The sequence below is a fragment of the Osmerus mordax genome, chromosome 2, assembly GCF_038355195.1.
Source record: "Osmerus mordax isolate fOsmMor3 chromosome 2, fOsmMor3.pri, whole genome shotgun sequence".
Lineage (NCBI taxonomy): Eukaryota > Metazoa > Chordata > Actinopteri > Osmeriformes > Osmeridae > Osmerus > Osmerus mordax.
Window position 1 is genome coordinate 15,020,568 of NC_090051.1, and position 19,440 is coordinate 15,040,007.

General features: G+C 46.4%; 2 protein-coding genes across 4 annotated transcripts in view; both read right to left on the minus strand.

Annotated features, from left to right (window-relative positions):
- Nucleotides 1–466: 466 nt before the first annotated feature.
- LOC136964605 (ADP-ribosylation factor-like protein 6) lies at nt 467–2,985 on the minus strand. 3 transcript variants are annotated; one of them, XM_067258768.1, is made up of 8 exons: nt 2,722–2,985; nt 2,224–2,274; nt 2,040–2,101; nt 1,861–1,929; nt 1,677–1,738; nt 1,346–1,475; nt 1,211–1,266; nt 467–817 (listed from the first exon to the last, which is right to left on the minus strand). In XM_067258768.1, exons 1-8 carry the CDS (start codon nt 2,842–2,844, stop codon nt 792–794), a joined length of 579 nt encoding a protein of 192 aa, XP_067114869.1. In that variant the 5' UTR covers nt 2,845–2,985; the 3' UTR covers nt 467–791. The 3 variants fall into 3 exon arrangements, with proteins under 3 accessions (XP_067114869.1, XP_067114870.1, XP_067114867.1); XM_067258766.1 differs by having other exon boundaries at nt 469–817; nt 1,677–1,771; XM_067258769.1 differs by lacking the exon at nt 2,224–2,274 and having other exon boundaries at nt 1,677–1,771.
- Nucleotides 2,986–5,334: 2,349 nt separating this feature from the next.
- LOC136965786 (ephrin type-A receptor 6-like) overlaps nt 5,335–19,440 on the minus strand; it is a 92,321-nt gene continuing 78,215 nt past the window's right edge. Inside the window, 12 exon segments of the mRNA XM_067260017.1 lie at nt 5,335–5,577; nt 5,814–5,963; nt 6,247–6,440; nt 7,120–7,269; nt 8,597–8,806; nt 8,911–8,972; nt 11,139–11,324; nt 11,859–11,984; nt 13,312–13,382; nt 16,980–17,088; nt 18,550–18,712; nt 19,080–19,204. Of these exon segments, the coding sequence (XP_067116118.1) occupies nt 5,463–5,577; nt 5,814–5,963; nt 6,247–6,440; nt 7,120–7,269; nt 8,597–8,806; nt 8,911–8,972; nt 11,139–11,324; nt 11,859–11,984; nt 13,312–13,382; nt 16,980–17,088; nt 18,550–18,712; nt 19,080–19,204 (1,661 nt within the window). The 3' untranslated portion in view covers nt 5,335–5,462.

Here is a 19,440-nt window from a genome sequence, read left to right on the forward strand (position 1 = left end):
TTAACCTTGAGGAACGAAGCGATGTCTCTTTTCTCCCATAGTGAAACAAGGTTTTATAGGATCAGCGCATTGTTAGGAGAATCATAACCTTTGTTGTGGTTAACAAAATGTTATCAACAGCGTATTTGTCAGCATTGTCAGCATATTTATAACATTTACCTTCATTCAAAATGTCTTAAAAACCTTACTATTTATTTATTTAGATATATATTGCATTCTATTTATATATTTATAAAAGTGTACTGTATTTATTGCTGAATGTTGTTGCACAGCAGTGTTCAACTTGTATTATGCTTAATAAACAGATTTATTGACACTTGGGTATCAACTTTGACGTGCCATTTGCAGCACTGACTAAATGTACAAACCATCTAAATTATTTTGGCAGTGTATACAAGTCAATATACAATTTCCTTATAGGTCAACGTGAGCAATCAGGGTTTATTAAGAGCCAGCAAAGCCAGGGAACTGAGCAAATACCAAGCTTTTATTAAGTAAGACAAATTGAAATACAACACAGGAGTGGCTGATCTAATGTGTGAGAAGATCAGCATGTTCCATGGCATACAAAAACAAGCAGCATCAAATAACAAGGTAACAATAATAATGAGGTAAAAATAAGTACAACCGCTCAATGCAACACAGTTAATACCACACAGGATAGTCCTCTTAGACAGCACCAACACATAACAGTGAATTCCATTTGGGTCATTTGGTCCCAGTCAAGAATGCTTGGTAGTTTTACCCTGCTTCCTGTATCCATGGCAGCAAACGTCTGCCCCTCTACGACCTCATGTCTGCATTGTTTTGATATGATCTGAAAGGATGAGGGTAAACATTAATTAAATGTACTTAGAAACTGAATCTGGTTCAGAACCTAACAACAGTATCTGACCAACAGGCAAATACGTCTGCTGCCTCTAAGAAACCTTTGTTCTCACTCAATACACAACATGCCCCTCTGGGTCTAAAACACAACACACCATGACATTTCACCACGTTCACTTTCACTGTGTGTACACATACTTACTGTGCAATTTGTTCTATGGGTATGGTGAAAGAAAATACAATTCATCGTCAGTGGAAAGGGCGCCAATATGCTTTCTCACACAGACACACACATACGCCAATCAAACCCCCCCCCCCCCAAAAAAAAACATGCCGCATGCATACTCACACATAGACACCACGAGTATGAGTGGACACATACCTTGTAGCCAATCCACTCCCTCCTGAATACCCTCTCCTTTAACAGCATCGCTTGCACTGAGGACAGATACATTGACTAAAAGTTACAAAAAGTTATGGTTTAAACAAGTGTGTGGGTGTGTGTGTATGCACCTACCAGATGTGCCAGGGCTTGTCTTTGATGTTCTCCAGACATAGGAGCTGGGAGACCTTGACGGAGGAGAGAGCGTCTCTCAGGTCCATCTTGTTAGCGAAGAACAACACGGGCATCCTTCGACTGCGGATATCTGGACAGGGTAAGACACAACAGAGCATAACCAACAATGCCACATCCAGTAAAGTCCACTCATTTTGTATAAAAAAATAAAAGTTCCAAAACTAAAAAAATACTGTGTGCACTCTCTACTTGTTTCTTCTGTTTTGTATGCTAGACTTGTTGCTAAGCCCATCAGCAACTAGAAATTCATTTATTTTGACTCCTTACTTACCTTGGTGACTTAGAAGATTGTCTAGTTCTTCTTTGGCAACAACCATTCTCAGCTGATCTCCACTATCGATGACAAATATGATGGCATGACTTTCCCTGCAAGAGACAGTAGCCTATATGAACTGGAATATATGCTAAACAACATTCATCACACACGGTTTATGTTTTCTCTGAGAAAGCCTTACTTGTAGTAATGCTCCCACAGGTTCCTGTATCTGCTCTGACCAGACATGTCAAAGACTGTGAAGGAAAGGCTATGTGGAGATAGATATGTTTTAAAGCCAGCATTCTGAAGTTTACATTGGTTGTTGTCATAAAATAGCTTTGGGACTAGGCCTACATAATTGTCAAGAATTGTTAATACCTTGAACTCTTGAACTTTTCAATGTTGAAGCCAATTGTCGGGACTATGTCTTGTGTCTGGGTCTGTGACACACACACACACGCGTCCACACACACAGGCACAAACAAATGACAGACAAACAAGTAATGGCAAAAGTATGTCAACATTATTGAACATAAAATGTTAAGTCTGTGTAGTAGTTTACCTGACTAACATGTTTCCAGTCTTCTGACAATGGGCCAAAAGAGCCCGTTGGCTGAAAACAAGCAATCAGTGAATGATTGCAGTGCAGTGAATAATAATTTCAGCGCAATGTAGACTACTTTTTACCTTAACATTGTAGGCCTAGTACAATCTCACAATTTCTAACTCAGTAGGCTATTCACTGGAAGCATCTACACTAGGGGCGCCGAATAATCTTTTTGGGTAGGCCTAGAAAAATATGGATAGGCATTTGTTCAGTTTGCGATGTGCACCCGGTGCATATTTTTTCGGAGATATTTTCGTTTTTTGGGTAGGCCTTAGAACAAATTGGGTAGGCTAGCCTACCCGTGGCAACGTACGCCTCTGATCTACACACACTCTAAACCTGACACGTACACGGTGTATTACCACACAAAAGCTACCCAGCATATGGGTGAGCCATTCATGAAGCTACTTAAATTCATGATTATATTAGAACTAGTCTAGGGCAATGACTTACATTTGTCGGTTTAAGGTGGTTGATAATGGTTGTTTTGCCACTGTTGTCAAGGCCCAAGCACAACACGTTGACTTCTTTCTTCCTCAAGCCCAGCCACCCTGACAATTTATCCAACAGACCCATTTTTGTCTGTTAACACATCAGATTCTAACACAAAACATGTCCGATTACATATCGTCGAAAAAAGTTCCAAGCATATCCTCGAAATTAAACCTGTAGAATTCGTGGACATCGACCAGCGCGGCAACACGGAGGTTGCTATCTGGCTTTCCTGGTTTGGCTTAATCCTATTAACCGAATTAAATTCTTTGAACCTCTGTGACCTAGTGTAGAGCTTTAGTGTGAAACTTGATTTAGTTAGCACACTGAGACAGACCCAGGCCAATGATTTCTTAAGGAGGTTAAGGCTTAGTGTAACTACTAGACTTGAATTGGCCCTTGGACTCTTGGAATTGCTTCTTATATTAAAAGCTGATACTAAACTACCGACTAGTTATCACAGTTATGACAATAAAGTGGATACGTGGAATCACTTCTGTCTTTTCATTACACATTCCAACAAAGCCTGTGTGGGTAGACCACTAGTCTACTGCATCCAGATAAGGCCGTCACCAAGAAGTCCATGGGTCCACAGACAGTGCAAGATCCAACAGCGCCAGCTGCTGGCAGTTGCAAGTCCTGCAAGTCGCCTTCAAGAAAGCTAAGATTCACAAAAATGTTTGGTATCCAGTCCCGATTAGCGAAAATCAATCCAGATGAGGTTCTTGGCAGGGGTGTGTAGGTCTGTTTTTAAATGTGGGTAGGGCCGATTTTTTGGCTGCGGCCGTTAAATATCATTTTAATTTCAAAAAGTGGGTAGGACATCCTTAGGAAACCTACGCCCCTGCTAATAATAGTATCATGACGATACAGCTGTGTCCCGTGTGAAAATTATTTACCAAATAATAAAACAGTCAACCACCATAACTGTTCACTTTTATTTGCAAATAAATATTCGCTTTAAACTGCTTCTTACAGTGTGCAAGATCTACCACATCTCTTTGGAAATTATAGAAAAATAAAATACAAGAATTATATGTACTTGTACTTTGTACAAAAGAGCGTTCTACCATTGCTCAGCGGTAAGACATGCTAAACAGCATCTCATATGCCTTTCCAGGAGGGTGTGTCTTATGTGTATGCTTGTGTGTGTATCCTTGCTTCCCAACAACTGAAAATGTCTCCTGTGGGTAAACGTTCACCTCAGGCACAAACCTAGCCAACCATTCGCCTTCCTTTTCTGTGTCCTATGGACAGTTAAGCATGGGCCAGCGTCAGCCGTCTAACTATCTGGTGGGAGAGAGGAGTCCTCTTGCATGTAGGCTCTTAAGGTCCTGTGCATCCTGGGTGCTTCTGGGTCTTAGACTGTGTGGTTAATGATGCTAATGCTCTCACTGGTAAGGTTGTTCATACTGGACTGATGATGCAACGGGATTCTATGTGTGTCTCTTTATCCGTGTCTCGCTCTTCCTCCTGTCTGACTCTGAGTCACTTCGATCTCATGCTCTTGTCTGCTCTGGGAGACCATGATGCTATTGCACTTACTGTAACAGCTAACCTAGAACTTATCTATGCCATTCCTCTACCCAAGACTACCTTCACTGCATTTAAGTGCCTCTCAACTGAGTGACACGTGGTTATGAGGATTTCTCGGGTTAGGCAGGGCCTTCGAACAAACATCATGACATCAACTACTTATATCCAACAACCTATGGTTCTGGCCACCACTACTACTATATACACAATGTTTTGACAGCTGCCATGAGTCCATAGTGTTTGCCTGCCTGCCATGTACAGAGTTAGGATGCGTGACATAGTGTCAACTGAGGTGGCATCGGTTTCTTCTCAGAGTCTATAGGTCCATAAGAGAGTACCACCTAGTAGTGGGACTTACTGAGATGACTGCATATATTGCTGATTGAGATAACGTTATTTATAAACAAAGAGATAAAGATCCAGATTCACTAGGGCGTTCACATACAGGACTGCACATAGATAAATATCAGGTTATGATTATAATTGATAAAACTGTCTAAACACTTAAAACATTCAGAAATCTGCACTTCAAAATTGTCGCCTCATTTTCTTCAAGTATTTGAACACCAGATTCTCTGGAGCTAGGTTATTGAAAGAACATAACAATAATACCATTATGACTTTACTTAGGCTATTAAAACTCCAAAATAACGTCATATAATATTTAAGGACAATCCTTTTGATTGCACATCTGATAGCAGCTACATGGTCACAAAACATGGAGAGAAATTGTAGATGAAAATCTACAGCTCTACACACTGATAACACTGCTGCTCCACATATGTAGAAAGATTGCCGCTGCGACAAGGCATACATTCTCCTGGGGTGGGCTGGCAAAGTAGGCGGAGGCGAGGGGAGGGGGGGGGGGGGGGGAGGGGGCAGTCTCTGAGAGTCTCTCTCTCTCTTCAGTCTGATCTAAAGCAGGTCCAGGGTGTAGAAAACAGGTCTGTGTGGTTGCCGGGAATCTAATGAGGCAACCGGCTAGGTCTAATGAGTGACTCTGAAAATGGTGGTTGGCCACCTGACTGAGACGGTCTGTCTGTCTGCGGGGTGAAGATTGAGGCACAGGCTCGAGCTGTCTGTCTCCCCTTCTATATTCTTTTAGTTCCTCGTCTGTTCATTCCTCCTTCCGTCCATCCGTCCAACCACGCTGTGGTTCTACGGTCTCAAACATGGAAGCCCTTCTCCTGTTGGTGCAGTAACTGCATGCGGAGCGTCTGTATACTGCTCACAATCCGCCTCTGGTGCCCAATCAACGCTACGCCGATCCGCCGGACATCTCTAGGGAGAGAGAGAAACACACACACAAACACCCACGCACGCACGCACGCACACACACAAACAAACAAACACAGGCACACATACAGGCACTCCAAAATACACAAACACACACAGAAACGTTTAGCAAATGAAAAATGCTCTCAACAACACTTGGCTTTGGTCATACCGTTAACAGAGAGAGAAATCACAGTCACGTTATGATCACATGACGTAAACAGTTGTTATTGAGCACTCACTCAATGCTCATCCTGGCCACAGAGTCCAGAGTGTTGAATCCTGCGGCCACAAAATTGCTTTTGTATTGGCTCATCTTGATGGTGTCCAGCCAATCACCGATGGAGATGAACATGGGGTAGTCTATTACCTCTCCAGGGGATTCTTGGAGGCTGACAACCAAGCACATAAAAATCAATTCCCTGGAGGAAGAGCTAGGCTCTGTACAGTTCTGAACATACATGTGGTTCATATACAGTACATAATTACCAAAGATAGAAACAGAAATAGAGACCACTCTTTTTCAAGTATTCCATCCATGTTGTGTGATTGCTTTTACTACAGTGTACGTACATCAACCTTTATGTATACTTCGCTGTACAGCATATGCCTGTGTGTACATATCTGTGAGTCTATCCGGTAGCAGCCTGTCTCTGGCCTCAATAGGCCGCCTACCTCTGGATGTCCTCCACCAGGGTAAGCAGGCTGCTGGGGTTACGGATCAGCTTGTCCAGGAAGGACACGACGTCAGTGAACTTGGGCCGGTGGCTCCTCTCCTTCTGCCAGCAGTGCAGCATCAGCTGGTGTAGTGCCACGGGGCATCCCATGGGCGCGGGCAGCCGGTACCCCTCCTCTATCGACAGAATCACCTAGAAGGAGCCGACACGCGCACAACGGGCCCTCGGGTTATTGCTGCGAGTGGCTTACATAGCGCCCTGTTCGATCGAAGTGGAAACGGAGTGTCTCTGGGGTGTATTGGAGGTCTGAGTATCCATGAGTAGGGATAACAGCCTAAATCAGATGGGAAGCGTCGAAGCTGAGCCCTCAGGGTTAGACTGGGGCCTGGAGGAGGCCAGGGGATGTGAGGCTGGGTGAGGTGACAGCAGTCTGGGGCTTGGCTGGGGCTTTGGCCTTGGAAAAGCACTTTTGAGGCAATTCCCCGACCAGCACAAATCCCTTGATGTCGGGGACCTTTTGTGTGTGTGCGTGTGCGTATGTGTGCGAGTGCCTTTGTGTGTCTGTGTGTGTTTCTGTGTGTTTGTGTGCAAGGGGGCTCAGGGGATTACTGAGGAGCTTTCACACTTCACAGAGAGAGGGTGAGTGCGCCCTCCACCCAATCTTAGTCAATCGGAGCCAATCTGAGCCAGTCCTGGCCTTGCCAGACCTTAAGTGACCTGGTCACTGAGCCATCATCTACAACTTCTAAACCCCTCCCCTGGCCACAGACTCACTATCCCTTTATCTTCCCCTTCCTTATCTCCCTCCTGTGGCTTTCTATCTGTGTCCGTCTTCCACACACTTTTTTTTTCTCTTTTTCAGGGTACTCACATCCTGATTGGACATCTCCCAGTACGGTCGTTCCCCATATGACATCACTTCCCACATGACGATACCGTAGCTCCAGGCGTCGCTGGCTGACGAGAACTTCCTGTATGAGATGGCCTCTGGTGCTGTCCATCTGATGGGGATCTTACCTCCCTGTGAAAGCACACACGCACGCACGCACACACACACACGCGCACAGTGTGAGCTGATCAGGAACGAGTGCCTTCGTTTATTCTTTGTGAGCACAATACACGGTAGACATCTGTTTTGTGACAGGTGAGATTCCTGTCGCACTTCAATGACGGTGTATGCTTGAGAAGATACGTCTCCTTGACAAATACTTTCAATGATGTGTTATTCACGCAGAGATGCCTACACTCTCACAGCGGAAGTATTTAGAAGTCTCGGAGCTTCAAAGATCCCAGACAAATTGTCATGTTTCTAGATGTTCTCTCCCTATGTATTTCCGTTTCCCCGCTCCTTCCATCCGCTTGTCTCAGTTTCTCATCTTCCACATGAGGGCAGTGTAAACCCACTGGCGTTTCTTGTCCAATTCTCTAAGATACTTGGGCCCTTCCCCAGCCCTGTGGAGCAGAAAATGACTGATGGACCTGAAAAAGCAACTCTTCCCCGCACCCTGACCCAGCATGACTCATGGAATAGAGGCCATTGGGGGGCAGACAGATTTAAAGAAATGAATCTAACTTTTCTCACAACCCCGACATTGTTGGTTTACTGTTGAACAACTACAGGCTACAGGGCAAGGGGAGGAAAAGAACAGAGAACGAAGTGAGAGAGAGAAATGAAATCAAGCTGTAAGGAATAAAAATCCATTCTCAAGGTCAAGGTGTCAGGCTGTTATTGCATTGCACCTTTGTTTTCATTGACTGAGCAATTCTCTACACTAATGTTCTTCACTACTTCAAAAAACGTTTAAACTCTTAATGAAACATACTGTCAAGTACAGAAGCCCTGAAGGAGCTGTAAGATGTCTAAACGACTTAATAAATTGTCCAAACGAGATACTTTCATATACAGGCTTATTCAATTTGTTGAAATTAACCCAATTAAATTCAACTATGCAAGCTAGCTTTCTAATTTCACAGATCTAATGCAAAAGTGTTTTGACAGGCACAATCAAAATCTATGTTTTAAAATGTGCAAGCCCTGGTAGTAGGGCTAGAATAAGCTGAGTCTACATTGACTGGGAATAATTATTTCTGAGATCCAACAGGGGCCATAAATAATCTAGGAGATATATTACTCCTTGGTTGACGTACGTGCAGTTTTTTTTGCTTGCCCTTCAGGAATTGAGGATTAAACTGTGTTATTTAATAGAAAAACATTCTAAATCTAGTGACGATAAAATCTACAGCTCTGATGATAATCAACAGGAGATGGTAGAAAAAAAGTATTTACGATTTGACCAGGGCCTAGTCTGATTTTGAGACAGAACAGTGAGGTCAGGGGTCAGAGTTACCGTCGTGGTGTATGCAGCCTCCGGGTCATCCTCCAGGACTCTGGACAGGCCGAAGTCAGACACCTTACACACCAGGTTGCTGTTGACCAGGATGTTGCGTGCTGCCAGGTCTCTGTGAACGTAGCCCATATCTGACAGGTACTTCATGCCCGAGGCGATGCCACGCAGCATGCCCACCAGCTGGATGACTGTAAAATGCCCGTCGTGTTTCTGACAGGGAGAAGTCAAGAAAGCCGTCTGGTTTTACTACAGGAGAGAGACGACCAGAGGAGACATCGCTTCCTGACAGGAAATACAAATTCCGTTTTCCTCACCCTCAGGAAAGAGTCCAGAGATCCATTTTCCATGTACTCCACAACAATCATCACAGGCCGGCCTGCAAACACACATACACACACATACATTTACATTTAGTCATTTAGCAGACACTCTTATCCAGAGCGACTTACAGTAAGTACAGGGACATCTCCCCGAAGCAAGTAGGGTGAAGAGCCTTGCTCAAGGACACAACGTCATTTGGCACGGCTGGGAATCGAACTGGCAACCTTCAGATTACTAGCCCGACTCCCTCACCGCTCAGCCATCTGACTCCCCACAATATGTTAGATACAGCTTTTAAAACTCCTTCCAGACGACTTGGATCATCATATGAACTCAGTAGAATTGTTTCTGCAGCATATCTGGCTATGTGACCATGTGACCATGTCAAAGCAAAGTGTAACCAGGTGGAATAAATAAACAGCAGCTCAGGTTTCCTGATGTTTCCGTAATCCCTGTTTGCTGACAGACTCAGAGGGTGAGCCACACAGGAGCTAATAGGAGATTAGCATGGTTAAAGTTAGCGTGCTGTTATTCCCTGCTTTGGCTGGCTGGGCCTGTGGAGAGTGGACAACAAACCTGCAGAGGATTAATTAACACTGTGTTTGATTAAAACCCTGATGTAATTACTGACAACGGTTAGCGCCCTTCAGACACACTGAGGGGAGGGGGGGTGGGGGGTCTAAGGACAGACCGGAGGTGGGTGGAGCCAGGAAGACAAGGGACGCTGAGGTCATGTTGAGAGAAGGACGAAAGGGAGAGGAGATCTTAAGAACAGGAAGGTGAGTGGGGGAAAAGGGGTGCGAAGTGGAGGTGAGCGTTGTCCTGGAGTGATCCCCCCCCCGCCCCTCTTCAAAGTCTAATCCTTCATGGTCGTGCTGCTGACTGCATTAATTCCAGGATTACACACACTAGCCAGCCCAGCTCTAGGATTTCCGTGGCCAGGAGGGAGAGATAGAAGGGGCCAGAAACACAGCTGTGTGGTATAAAGAAAGATACATTAGTACAGACTAAACTGAGGACAGATACACAACACGCAGGGCTTCAGGCACAAACACATAATGGTCTTACTTAAGACTGGTGTTGGTAAACTTCCAGGTAGACAGACAGACAGACAGACAGACAGACAGGACAGTGAGGCTCCGTAGTGCTGCTCAGATAAGAGGGCCACAGAGAAGAGGAGCCAGGCTGAGTGAATGTAGAGGAGGTGGGAGGGGGCAGAGGAGCTGTCCAGGGTGCTGACTGGATGAATCCATCACCTCAGCCAATGTCTGATTGAGTGGAGCAGCAAATGAAAAAGTAGGGCTCACATTTCCAAAGACAGTCGTCCCAAGACCAAGATCTACAACATGTTGACTGCAGATACAAACTCACACAGTCACATGTCGTAGACAGTCTGCACGCTACCTGATGTTCCTCTTTAGGTAAGCTTCACACCCCAACACTTCTCTCTCAAAACAAGTCTCTCTTGAGGTTGGGTTGGGAAAACAACAGATGCGTGTGTGTGCCATCTTGTATGTCACTCTGTGAGCCATGGCATATCCAGCCATGGGAAATTGTTAATTCTGATGACTCACTCTCCATGTAAGAGACAGCTGTCCAACAGAAAACACACGCACACGCTACTGCTGTATATGTAGCAGCAGGCTTGTTGTGTGAGTTGAGGATCCTTGATGGGGGGGGGGGGGGGGGGGGGGGGGGGGGGTACAGAGCAGGCTACTCTGAGCTGAGCCATTCGGATCGCTCCAGACACAAGGAGCTCCCTTCTACACACAGTCTTTAAAGCCTCATGTGTTTGACTGTACTCTATACGTTACAACGAAGCACGTAGCACACCGTGTGCACATTGGGACACGCAGAAGCATGTGCACACACACACACACACAAAGGCACACAGAGTGCCTACTTGAAGACTTGAGCACTCGCAGCTGCTGACACAGAGCTCCGTAAATGGGCCTGTTCCTGCGAGTGCAGCTGTAGTTCGACAGACAGCCTAACAAAGCCTCATGCGGTCTTGCAGGAACCCTAACATGCTTCAATAGTTCCTCAACTCAGCAGGATCTCAGCGAACCACAGGCTCTGCTACGGCCTCACAGAGGTCAAGAAGAGACTGATAAGGATGAAACGTGATCGTTGAGCACGACCTCAAACTGAACATGAAACACCATACTCCCACTTGCCCTACTGGTGTCCCAATCTGCCAATTTCCCGTGATCCCTCTTACTTTTGGTGACCACGCCCTCCAGCCTGATGATATTGGGGTGGTCAAACTGTCCCATGATGCTGGCCTCACGGAGGAAGTCTCGCCTCTGGCGCTCGACATATCCGCCCTTCAGCGTTTTGATCGCCACGCCGATCTCTTTCTTCCCCGGGGTTCGCAAACGTCCACTGCAGACCTCACCAAACTCACCTGAAACACACACAAACACGCATGCATATGTATATATATATACACAAACACACAGAGATACATAGTGTCAACAAGAATTACAACTGGCAATTCTTTACATCTCAAAGCGAATGGTCTTACAGGCATGTTTACATTCTAAACCACTGGAGGGCAGTGTTGGAGTGTGAAGGCAACTCCCTCCTGTCAGCACCTCATTCCTCTCCTTTGAATGATTAAACCTCGAAAATGTCTCTTCGCACCTTGTGAAGAATCACCCCAGAATCTATTCTTGGAGTCTTTTGTTCTCTAAACCTGGGCAATAATATCCCCTCTCTGGTGATTGAAGCAGGAAGGAACCCCGAGGAACGAAGAGAGAGGGAAAACTGTTCTCTGCTCCACTGGTGAACCCACGATTCACACCAATCCTAGCAATGCCTTCACATGTTTGATATAAACATTGCACTACACTGTTAGATGAAGACCCATATAAAGATAACAGTAGGCCTCAGGCCCTACGCAGGTGAGATGACTGAAGGGGAGGCCCGGTCGCTGTACCTGCTCCGATCACCCTCTCGATACGGATGCGGGAGGGGTCGATCTCCTTCGCGAACTCGTGGACGGCCTGAGCTGGGTCCTCGTAGGTGTCAGGGTCGACGTAGGTCTTTATGCCTGGGAAGGGGACTGGAGAAAGAGAGGTCTTAGAGAGAAACGCCTTTACATCCCGTGTGTTGTGTCAGTATAGGTAGAATCCCATCACCCAGCACTCACAGACTGGTCCCAGGTGTCCTGAGAAATGGGTAGACAGGGCAAGCCAGAACTGTCCCTCCCTCTTCCTCTCTCAAAAACGCACATGCTCACCTCTACTAATAGCTCAGCCCCCATTTCTCCCTTTCCCCCCCCCAAACATAATCCATCCTTCCTCGTGCATAACAAAGACAGCAGCAGTAACCCGAAGACACAGTCACCCTCTGAAGCGTCAGGGAGAAACAATGTTTTGAAGGTTACAGCATCGACAATACATTACAGGAGAGAGAGAAGGAAGAGGAGAGAGAGAACCAACTACACTGCTCACACATATGTGTGTATTATATATGCCCCTCTCTTGCTCTCTCTCTCTCTTTATATATATATATATACTGTATATATATACTATATACTGTATATATACACACAAAACGGGGGGGATAAAAGAATAAATACAGTATAAAATAACAGTTAATAACCGGTGTCCGTCCGTATACATACACACTCTCACACACACAATCATACTCTCAAGAAGAGATAAGAGGAATAGAGAGAGGAAAGGAGAGACTAAAGAATGGCTGTAACTGGATTAAGCCAAAAGGTAGGCCACACAGAGAACTTCAAATGAAGCCTGGAGCGGGAAAGGAGGAGGGGAGAGAAGGGGAAGGAAAGGGTGGGGGGGTTAGCTAAAGGTGTTTCACAGCGTTTTGTTCTGTTGGTTTGTTTAAAGGCAGCAATTTATCACTCCTGCTGACAACTCTCTTTCTCGTCCTCCCTTTCTCTGTAGAAGGAAATCTGGGCCGCTGGAGAGAAAAGGAGGTGTTACCAATCCTTCAAAGTTGGCTACGGGCAGAGGTGAGGGACACACTTCATACGCATTCACTTCAAACAAATTGAAGGCTTGGGAATCGTAGCTTTGGTTATAATTGATTGCATGCACATTCTTCACATGGCCTCCCTACCCAAGGGTCGTTGGGTTTCACCATGGAAATGGATCAAATGCTCAATAAAGTAAAGTGTTTGTGTGGAAAATGTCTTTTTAAACTCAGTTTTCAACAATTGAACCCCTATTCTTTGAAGATATGCACATGAAATTCACACAACAGATCCAAAATCTAATTCAATTTGTTAGTACCTGAAATTGGAGAATTTGATTATCAAGTGAGGGAGGCAGGAAGACAGAAGTAGAGAGTGAAAGAAAAAGTAGAGAAAGAGAGAGAGAGAAAAACAGGGAGGGAAAGGAGAGCCTAATGAAAACTCTTACCATGTCCATTCTGATAGTTGGTTCTCCTTTTGTCCTCAGAACTCATCTTGGACTTGATGTACCACTGGCATCTGGAGGACAGACAGGAGATGGAACCTCAGAGAGAGAACCCTATACTTCAAAGATTCCGTTAGGACAGAGATCCAACACTGCTATTATCTTTCTGTAAAAACAGATCACACCCTTTTACACATCAAGGCATGTTGATTAAACAATGACAATTGAAACCTTTTTTTGTGCCAAAGACCTGAAAGGGATTTGTTTCTGTGAAAGAAAAAACATGTTTGTGGAAGAAACTAGATGCCACAAAGGAATTTATTCAGGATTAACACTTTTTAATAAGCACTCTGGAGACACCTGCATGAGTGTGTTTGTGTTTGTATAATAGTACATGTTCGCACTCACATAAGTGTGCGCCTTATTACTACACTCTCTAACACAGTACAGAGTCAGGTGGCTGAGCGGTGAGGGAATCGGGCTAGTAATCCGAAGGTTGCCAGTTCGATTCCCGGTCATGCCAACTGACGTTGTGTCCTTGGGCAAGGGACTTCACCCTACTTGCCTCGGGGGAATGTCCCTGTACTTACTGTAAGTCTGGATAAGAGCGTCTGCTAAATGACTAAATGTAAATGTAAATGTAAAGTACAGTATGTGCATGTCTGTTTGTGTATAGGCATATATAGGCAAGTGTGTGAAAGACTGTCAAATCCACACTCAAGGTCCTGACAACTGAGAACATTCTCTCCACCATGTACGCAAACTGTATTATGCATTCTGAGCAGCAGCTAGGATTGACTGCACATACAATTAAATACATGGATGTAATACTTCAAAATCTAAATGGCTAAAAGCACCAACCACAAGCATCACACATTACATTTAGCAGACGCTCTTATCCAAAGCGACTTATAGGAAGTACAGGGACATTCCCCCCGAGGCAAGTAGGGTGAAGTGCCTTGCCCAAGGACACAACATCATTTAGCATGGCCAGGAATCGAACCGGCAACCTTCTGATTAATATCTCAATTCCATAACCGCTCAGCCATCTGACCCCTTAAAATTAGGACCTGAGAGTCCTGAGGCCCATGAAAAGAGTGGGAGAGCTGGGGATATAGAGCCCCATCTCAGCTGTCACAGACAGCCTGGCAGTGTGGAGAACACAATGCTATCTGTACCCATAAGTGTCTGTCACATTTGCCAAATCTCGGAGAAACTTTGAATTCCGTAAAGTACAGCGTCTAAAATGTGTGCAGGACAGCCTCACGTGCCTACAGTTCATACTCAAGTTATCGGACCTCCTGCAATCGCAGCCAATTAAGATCCAGGCTCCTACTTGGGGGATGTGGGGAGGTGGGCACGGGGTGAGATGAAGCGGAGGAGAAAAAGAGAGAGAGAAGAAGGTGGATCTCTATCTGAGCTAGGGCAATTAGGCTATTAAGAGCGACGCTGGGAGGATGAGAATGTAGTCTGCAATGGTTATTCCCCCTGGCAAGATGGCAAAAAGGGAGAGGATGAAGAGATGGAGAGATTGAGAGAGGCCAATGGAGGTGAGGGAAGCACAATTCAATGCCGGCACCAGTCAGAGAGTTAGGGGGTGAAAAAGATCAATGGATTTCCGTTCCATCCATTCAAACACATAGTTGATGTGACAAAAGGAGAAAACTTGATGAGAGTATGAGAAAATGCCAGAATGCCAGAAATTCAACAGTGAAAAGTCTGGTTTAAGGGACAAGACAAAACCAGAGGTTTAAAGACGATAGTGACAAAACTCAGAGGGCTTACTACCCTAAATGTTGCCCTGAGAGCTGGACCCCAGCTGATTATAATTAGGTAGAGGTCAGAGCAATCCGAAGGCTAATTACTGACCGATGAGAGGCCAGCCAGCGGGCACATCACTGACAGTAAGAAATCTACACAGAAGGACCAGCGCATGTGTTCTTAGAAATGTGTGTGCAGCTCCCACTTTGAAGCCTAACATAATCTGGGGTTGCCAGATTAGAGAGTCTGTAGGCTGTGGGTTGCCAGGTTAGAGTCCTGCTGTGTGTTTGATGTGAGCCTTGACACTGATAGACAGAGCATATAGCATGTCTGTAAGTGAAGGACAGGAGACGGGGATTCGGAGAGCAACTGTCGATCTTCGCTAATGGGGTCGTCGTGTTCATTAAGGCGGCAGTGGCATAGACCTTTTTCAGGTCTGCCCAGCTACTCTCGGCTTCAGTGGAACAATGGGAAAAGGCCACACACAAACACAACCACACACACACAACAACGTATACCTTTTTTAGCATTAGAAGCACTCTCACAAATGGAGCAATGGCCCAATAAAGTGTTCATGCACACACAGTCACAACTGGGCATCAAGACCCCTTTTGTCAAAACTCTTTAAACCTTTTTGTCGTATTGTTAAACTTACTGCTACCAGAAAGAGAGAGAAGGCGAGAGCGAGAGAGAGAAAGAGCGAGAGAGCGCAGAAGAGGTAGGAAGAGATTAAAGAAAAAGAGGCGTAATAAAGGAATGAGATTATCCTGGTGCTGAAGTCGACTGAATGTCACTGTGATGTCAGAGATGTAGCACCAGGCCCTCCTTGTTACTGTAATCACAACCTCATTAAAAGGTAAAACTGATCCTAGATCACTTCTTATCTGAGATCCGCAGAGGCCTCGCCCTGTTGAGAATATCCCGCGGAACACTAAGTTGCGTGGACTGGAGATGTGGTCAGGCCTCAAACTCCCAGTTCTTTCCTCATGTTATCTCTCTCCCACATAATCCTGTCCCCAGACCCATGGCTGAAAGCCTCCAGCAGCCCCCAGTCTCCCCATCCTCCCTCACCAGGCTTAGGGCTCCTCCGCTCAGTGTCTGCCCAGCTGCACAACCCGAACCCTTCCTAAGGTCTCCTTCCCCAGAAAAAAGCAGCAACCTAAAGCCTCACGACTCAAGCCTCTTTCCCCCAGCCTCTTTCCGACTGTACATCCTCCAAAACCGAAGAATCTCTCCCTAGACTCCTTCCCCCGTACCCACAATCCACAGCCTCTCTCCCTAACCCACAGCCTAAAGTGCCAACATCAGCTCTTTCTCCTTATCTTCGCTCGCTGGAGTTTTTAGAGAAGAGCGAGAGGCAGAACTCCTACTCAGGTCTACGCAGGTCACACGTGTACCCGTGTTCACCAGAAAATGTGGACGATAAGTGGTTCTGTGTTCCGACAGCTCGTGTTTGATGCTTGTCCTTCAAGATCCCTGCTCATATCCTAATGTGGCTGCTTTAACCCTCTAGTATTGCCTTTGTGGAGAAGCGGCTGATGAGTCACACCCACGCATAAAACACTCACGCTCTATATACATGTATATGGGTGAGGGAATCAGGTCACATACAAGCCTGTGTTTTAAGAGTGCGGCTTCGATGAGTTTGGAGTTCAGAGCTATTCTGTACTGAAGTCGGGGAGTATGAACACAATCAGCCACCCACAGCAGAAGGAGCTGTCTCAAACTTGGTACTGAATTCAGCAGTCGCTTTGTCCGACTCTAAAATCCAACCCCAGTTCTGTATCCTAGATCAAGATGGAAAACCCTTTCTCCACTCTACATGACAGCGGCTGTGGTCCAGCTAATGGTTTGAGTATGGTTTGGGGCTGTTGTCCATGGGTGGTGAAAGTCTATGGTCAGGATCTTACCGTCCAGTGATGAGGAAGAACAGGGTGAGGATGACGAGGAGGGTGAAGCCACCCACCGCTGCCGTGACGATGACCAACACCTGGCCCTGGTCCGGTGCTATGTCGGACGCTGGGGAGAGGGAAGGGGAGGGGGTTGGGGGAGGGGGGGGGTTAGAATACTGACGAAGGATGGACGAGAGGAACACATTTCCCCAAAGGCACATGAGTTGGCATTAGACGATCAAAACATCTAGCCCTCACATAGTCCTGTCTTCCCATTAAGAACCCTCCAGAGCACGTGTTTACAATTCATGTGTCAGTGGTCTTCATCTGCCACTATTATGTGATATTAAAAAGCAATTATTTCAACTGATTGTCCCACTGGATCTATAAACATAGAAGTTGTTTATTTGTTTTCAATGATACCAAGTTAATTGGGAGAGACGTTTGAACTATTGGTCTGAAAAGTATTAGTAGCTTCTAAAGGGAATGGTTCATATGCTTGGTACCATTTAATTAATGTTATTCATTCATGAAATTGTGATTTAGGCAATGATCATTTGGCTAAATTGGCCCCATTTGATATTCATGATTTTCCCTTTCTCTGTCATTTCAAAAGGCTAACGAATACTAGATAATTGAAAGATGATTGCTATTACCAAACTTATTTCTACAATATTTCACACTTAATGAATATGAATTGGAGATCAGAATGCGTGGCCTCTTGCACAGACGGGAGAGAGGCCTTTGATACGTGTGTGCATGAGCATACGTATAGAGTAATAGGAGTATTCGTGTGTGCACATGTGTGTGTGTGTGTGTGTGGTTCTGGGGTTTGAGACTGCAGATAGGTAATTATTTCCAGTCTCTCTGGTAAGATGATCTGAGGAACAGATGAGATTGAGAGGAGTTTACGCCTGACCAGGACTTCACACACTCTTCCAAAGCCCTCAGTAACCAGATGTGGCTGATTGATGGTCCGCTAATAAGGAATGTGGGTGCGTGTGTGTGTGTGTGAATTTGCACTTGGACGCCTGTCGGCACAGAAATAAAAATGGAACGGGAAGGGGGCGGGGGAAGGGGGGTTGGGAGAGAGAGCGAGAGGGGGTGGACAGAGAGAAGTGTGGAGAGGGGGGTGGGGGTGGGGGGGGTGGGAGGTTGGGGGTGGGGGGGTGATGTTGGGTTGGTGGAAAGAGAGCATGCTCTTTTTCTCCCAGATAAAAGCCCCAAACAAAGGCCTGTGTGATCCTGTAGATAAAGGCAGCGCTTCATCTGACGGGACGGCGAGGCCACGGCGAGGTCAACTCACCTGTCACAATGCCGGGCGGGACACAAAGACCCCGCTCTCCTCTCGACCCCTTAGCCTTCCACAACGCAACAGCGGAAAATTAAAGCTTCCCCAAAGCATCAATGGAAAACACACCCAACATCATGGCCATGTCGTCAAGTTCACGTATTGATCTCCACTCATCGATCGAAACCCTGGAGCTGGTTCGCACACAGGGGAGGCGGAAGGGTTTGGGGGAGCTAGGGATTTGCGTTCAGGCAGGGGGGGGGGGGGGGGGTGGTGTGGGGGGCCCCAGGTACTCACAGTCTCCCGTGGTCTCGTGTTCGTATTTGGGGCTGTAGGAGCTGTGTCCGGCCGGGCTCCGGGTTCGAAGGCTGAACACGTACCAGGTGGAGGGCTTCAGGCCTGTGATGATGACGTTGGGGATTTTGGTACGGGTAGACGAATAGCTGAGCTGCTCGTGCTCCTGAGAGGAAGGAGAGGAGGAGGGAGAAGAGAGGGGGAGAGGAGGAGTAGAAGGAGGGAGAAGAGAGGGGGAGAGGAGGAGGAGGAGGAGGAGGGAGAAGAGAGGGGGAGAGGAGGAGGAGGAGGAGGAGGAGGAGGGAGAAGAGAGGGGGAGAGGAGGAGGAGAAGGAAGGAGAAGAGAGGGGGAGAGGAGGAGGAGGAGGGAGAAGAGAGGGGGAGAGGAGGAGGAGGAGGAAGACAAGAGGAAGAAGAGTAGGACAGAGAAGAAGAAGGAAGGCGAGACAGAATGAGGCGCATTGGAGTACAAACACGCCGACCGACTGATCTGACGGATCTCTCTCCCTGCAGCCTGGTAACTCCCGGTGTACCTTCTCATAGTATTTGACCTCGTAGTCCAGGACTGGCAGGGGAGTCTGTTCCGGCGCCTGCCAGGAGAGGGAGATACTGTTGGGAGAGGCCCAGTCCTTCTTCAGCTGGCCCACCAGAGATGGACCTGAAGGAGAGAGTGGGGCAGAGATTGAGACAGGAGAGACCATCCCGGGAGAACAGAGAGAGAAAGAGAGACAGGAAAATAGAGAGCGGCAAAAGGTATCATCTTGGCATGAGAACAGAGAGGGAAGGAGAGAGAGAGACAGAGAGATAGAGAGAGAGAAGAAGCCAGACATAGATGCAGGGTTAGGAGAAGCTAGAAGATGATGGCCCCAAAGACGATCAACACAAGTGCCTGCA

Bases quoted from the DNA above. Each gene is read 5' to 3' on its own strand.
- LOC136964605 (XM_067258766.1), bottom strand. From the start codon at position 2,844: ATGGGTCTGTTGGATAAATTGTCAGGGTGGCTGGGCTTGAGGAAGAAA. The intron at 2,275-2,721 runs GTAAGTCATTGC...GCTTGTTTTCAG, and splicing joins ACCACCTTAAACCGACAAAT to CCAACGGGCTCTTTTGGCCC. The intron at 1,267-1,345 runs GTAGGTGCATAC...ATCTGTCCTCAG, and splicing joins GACAAGCCCTGGCACATCTG to TGCAAGCGATGCTGTTAAAG.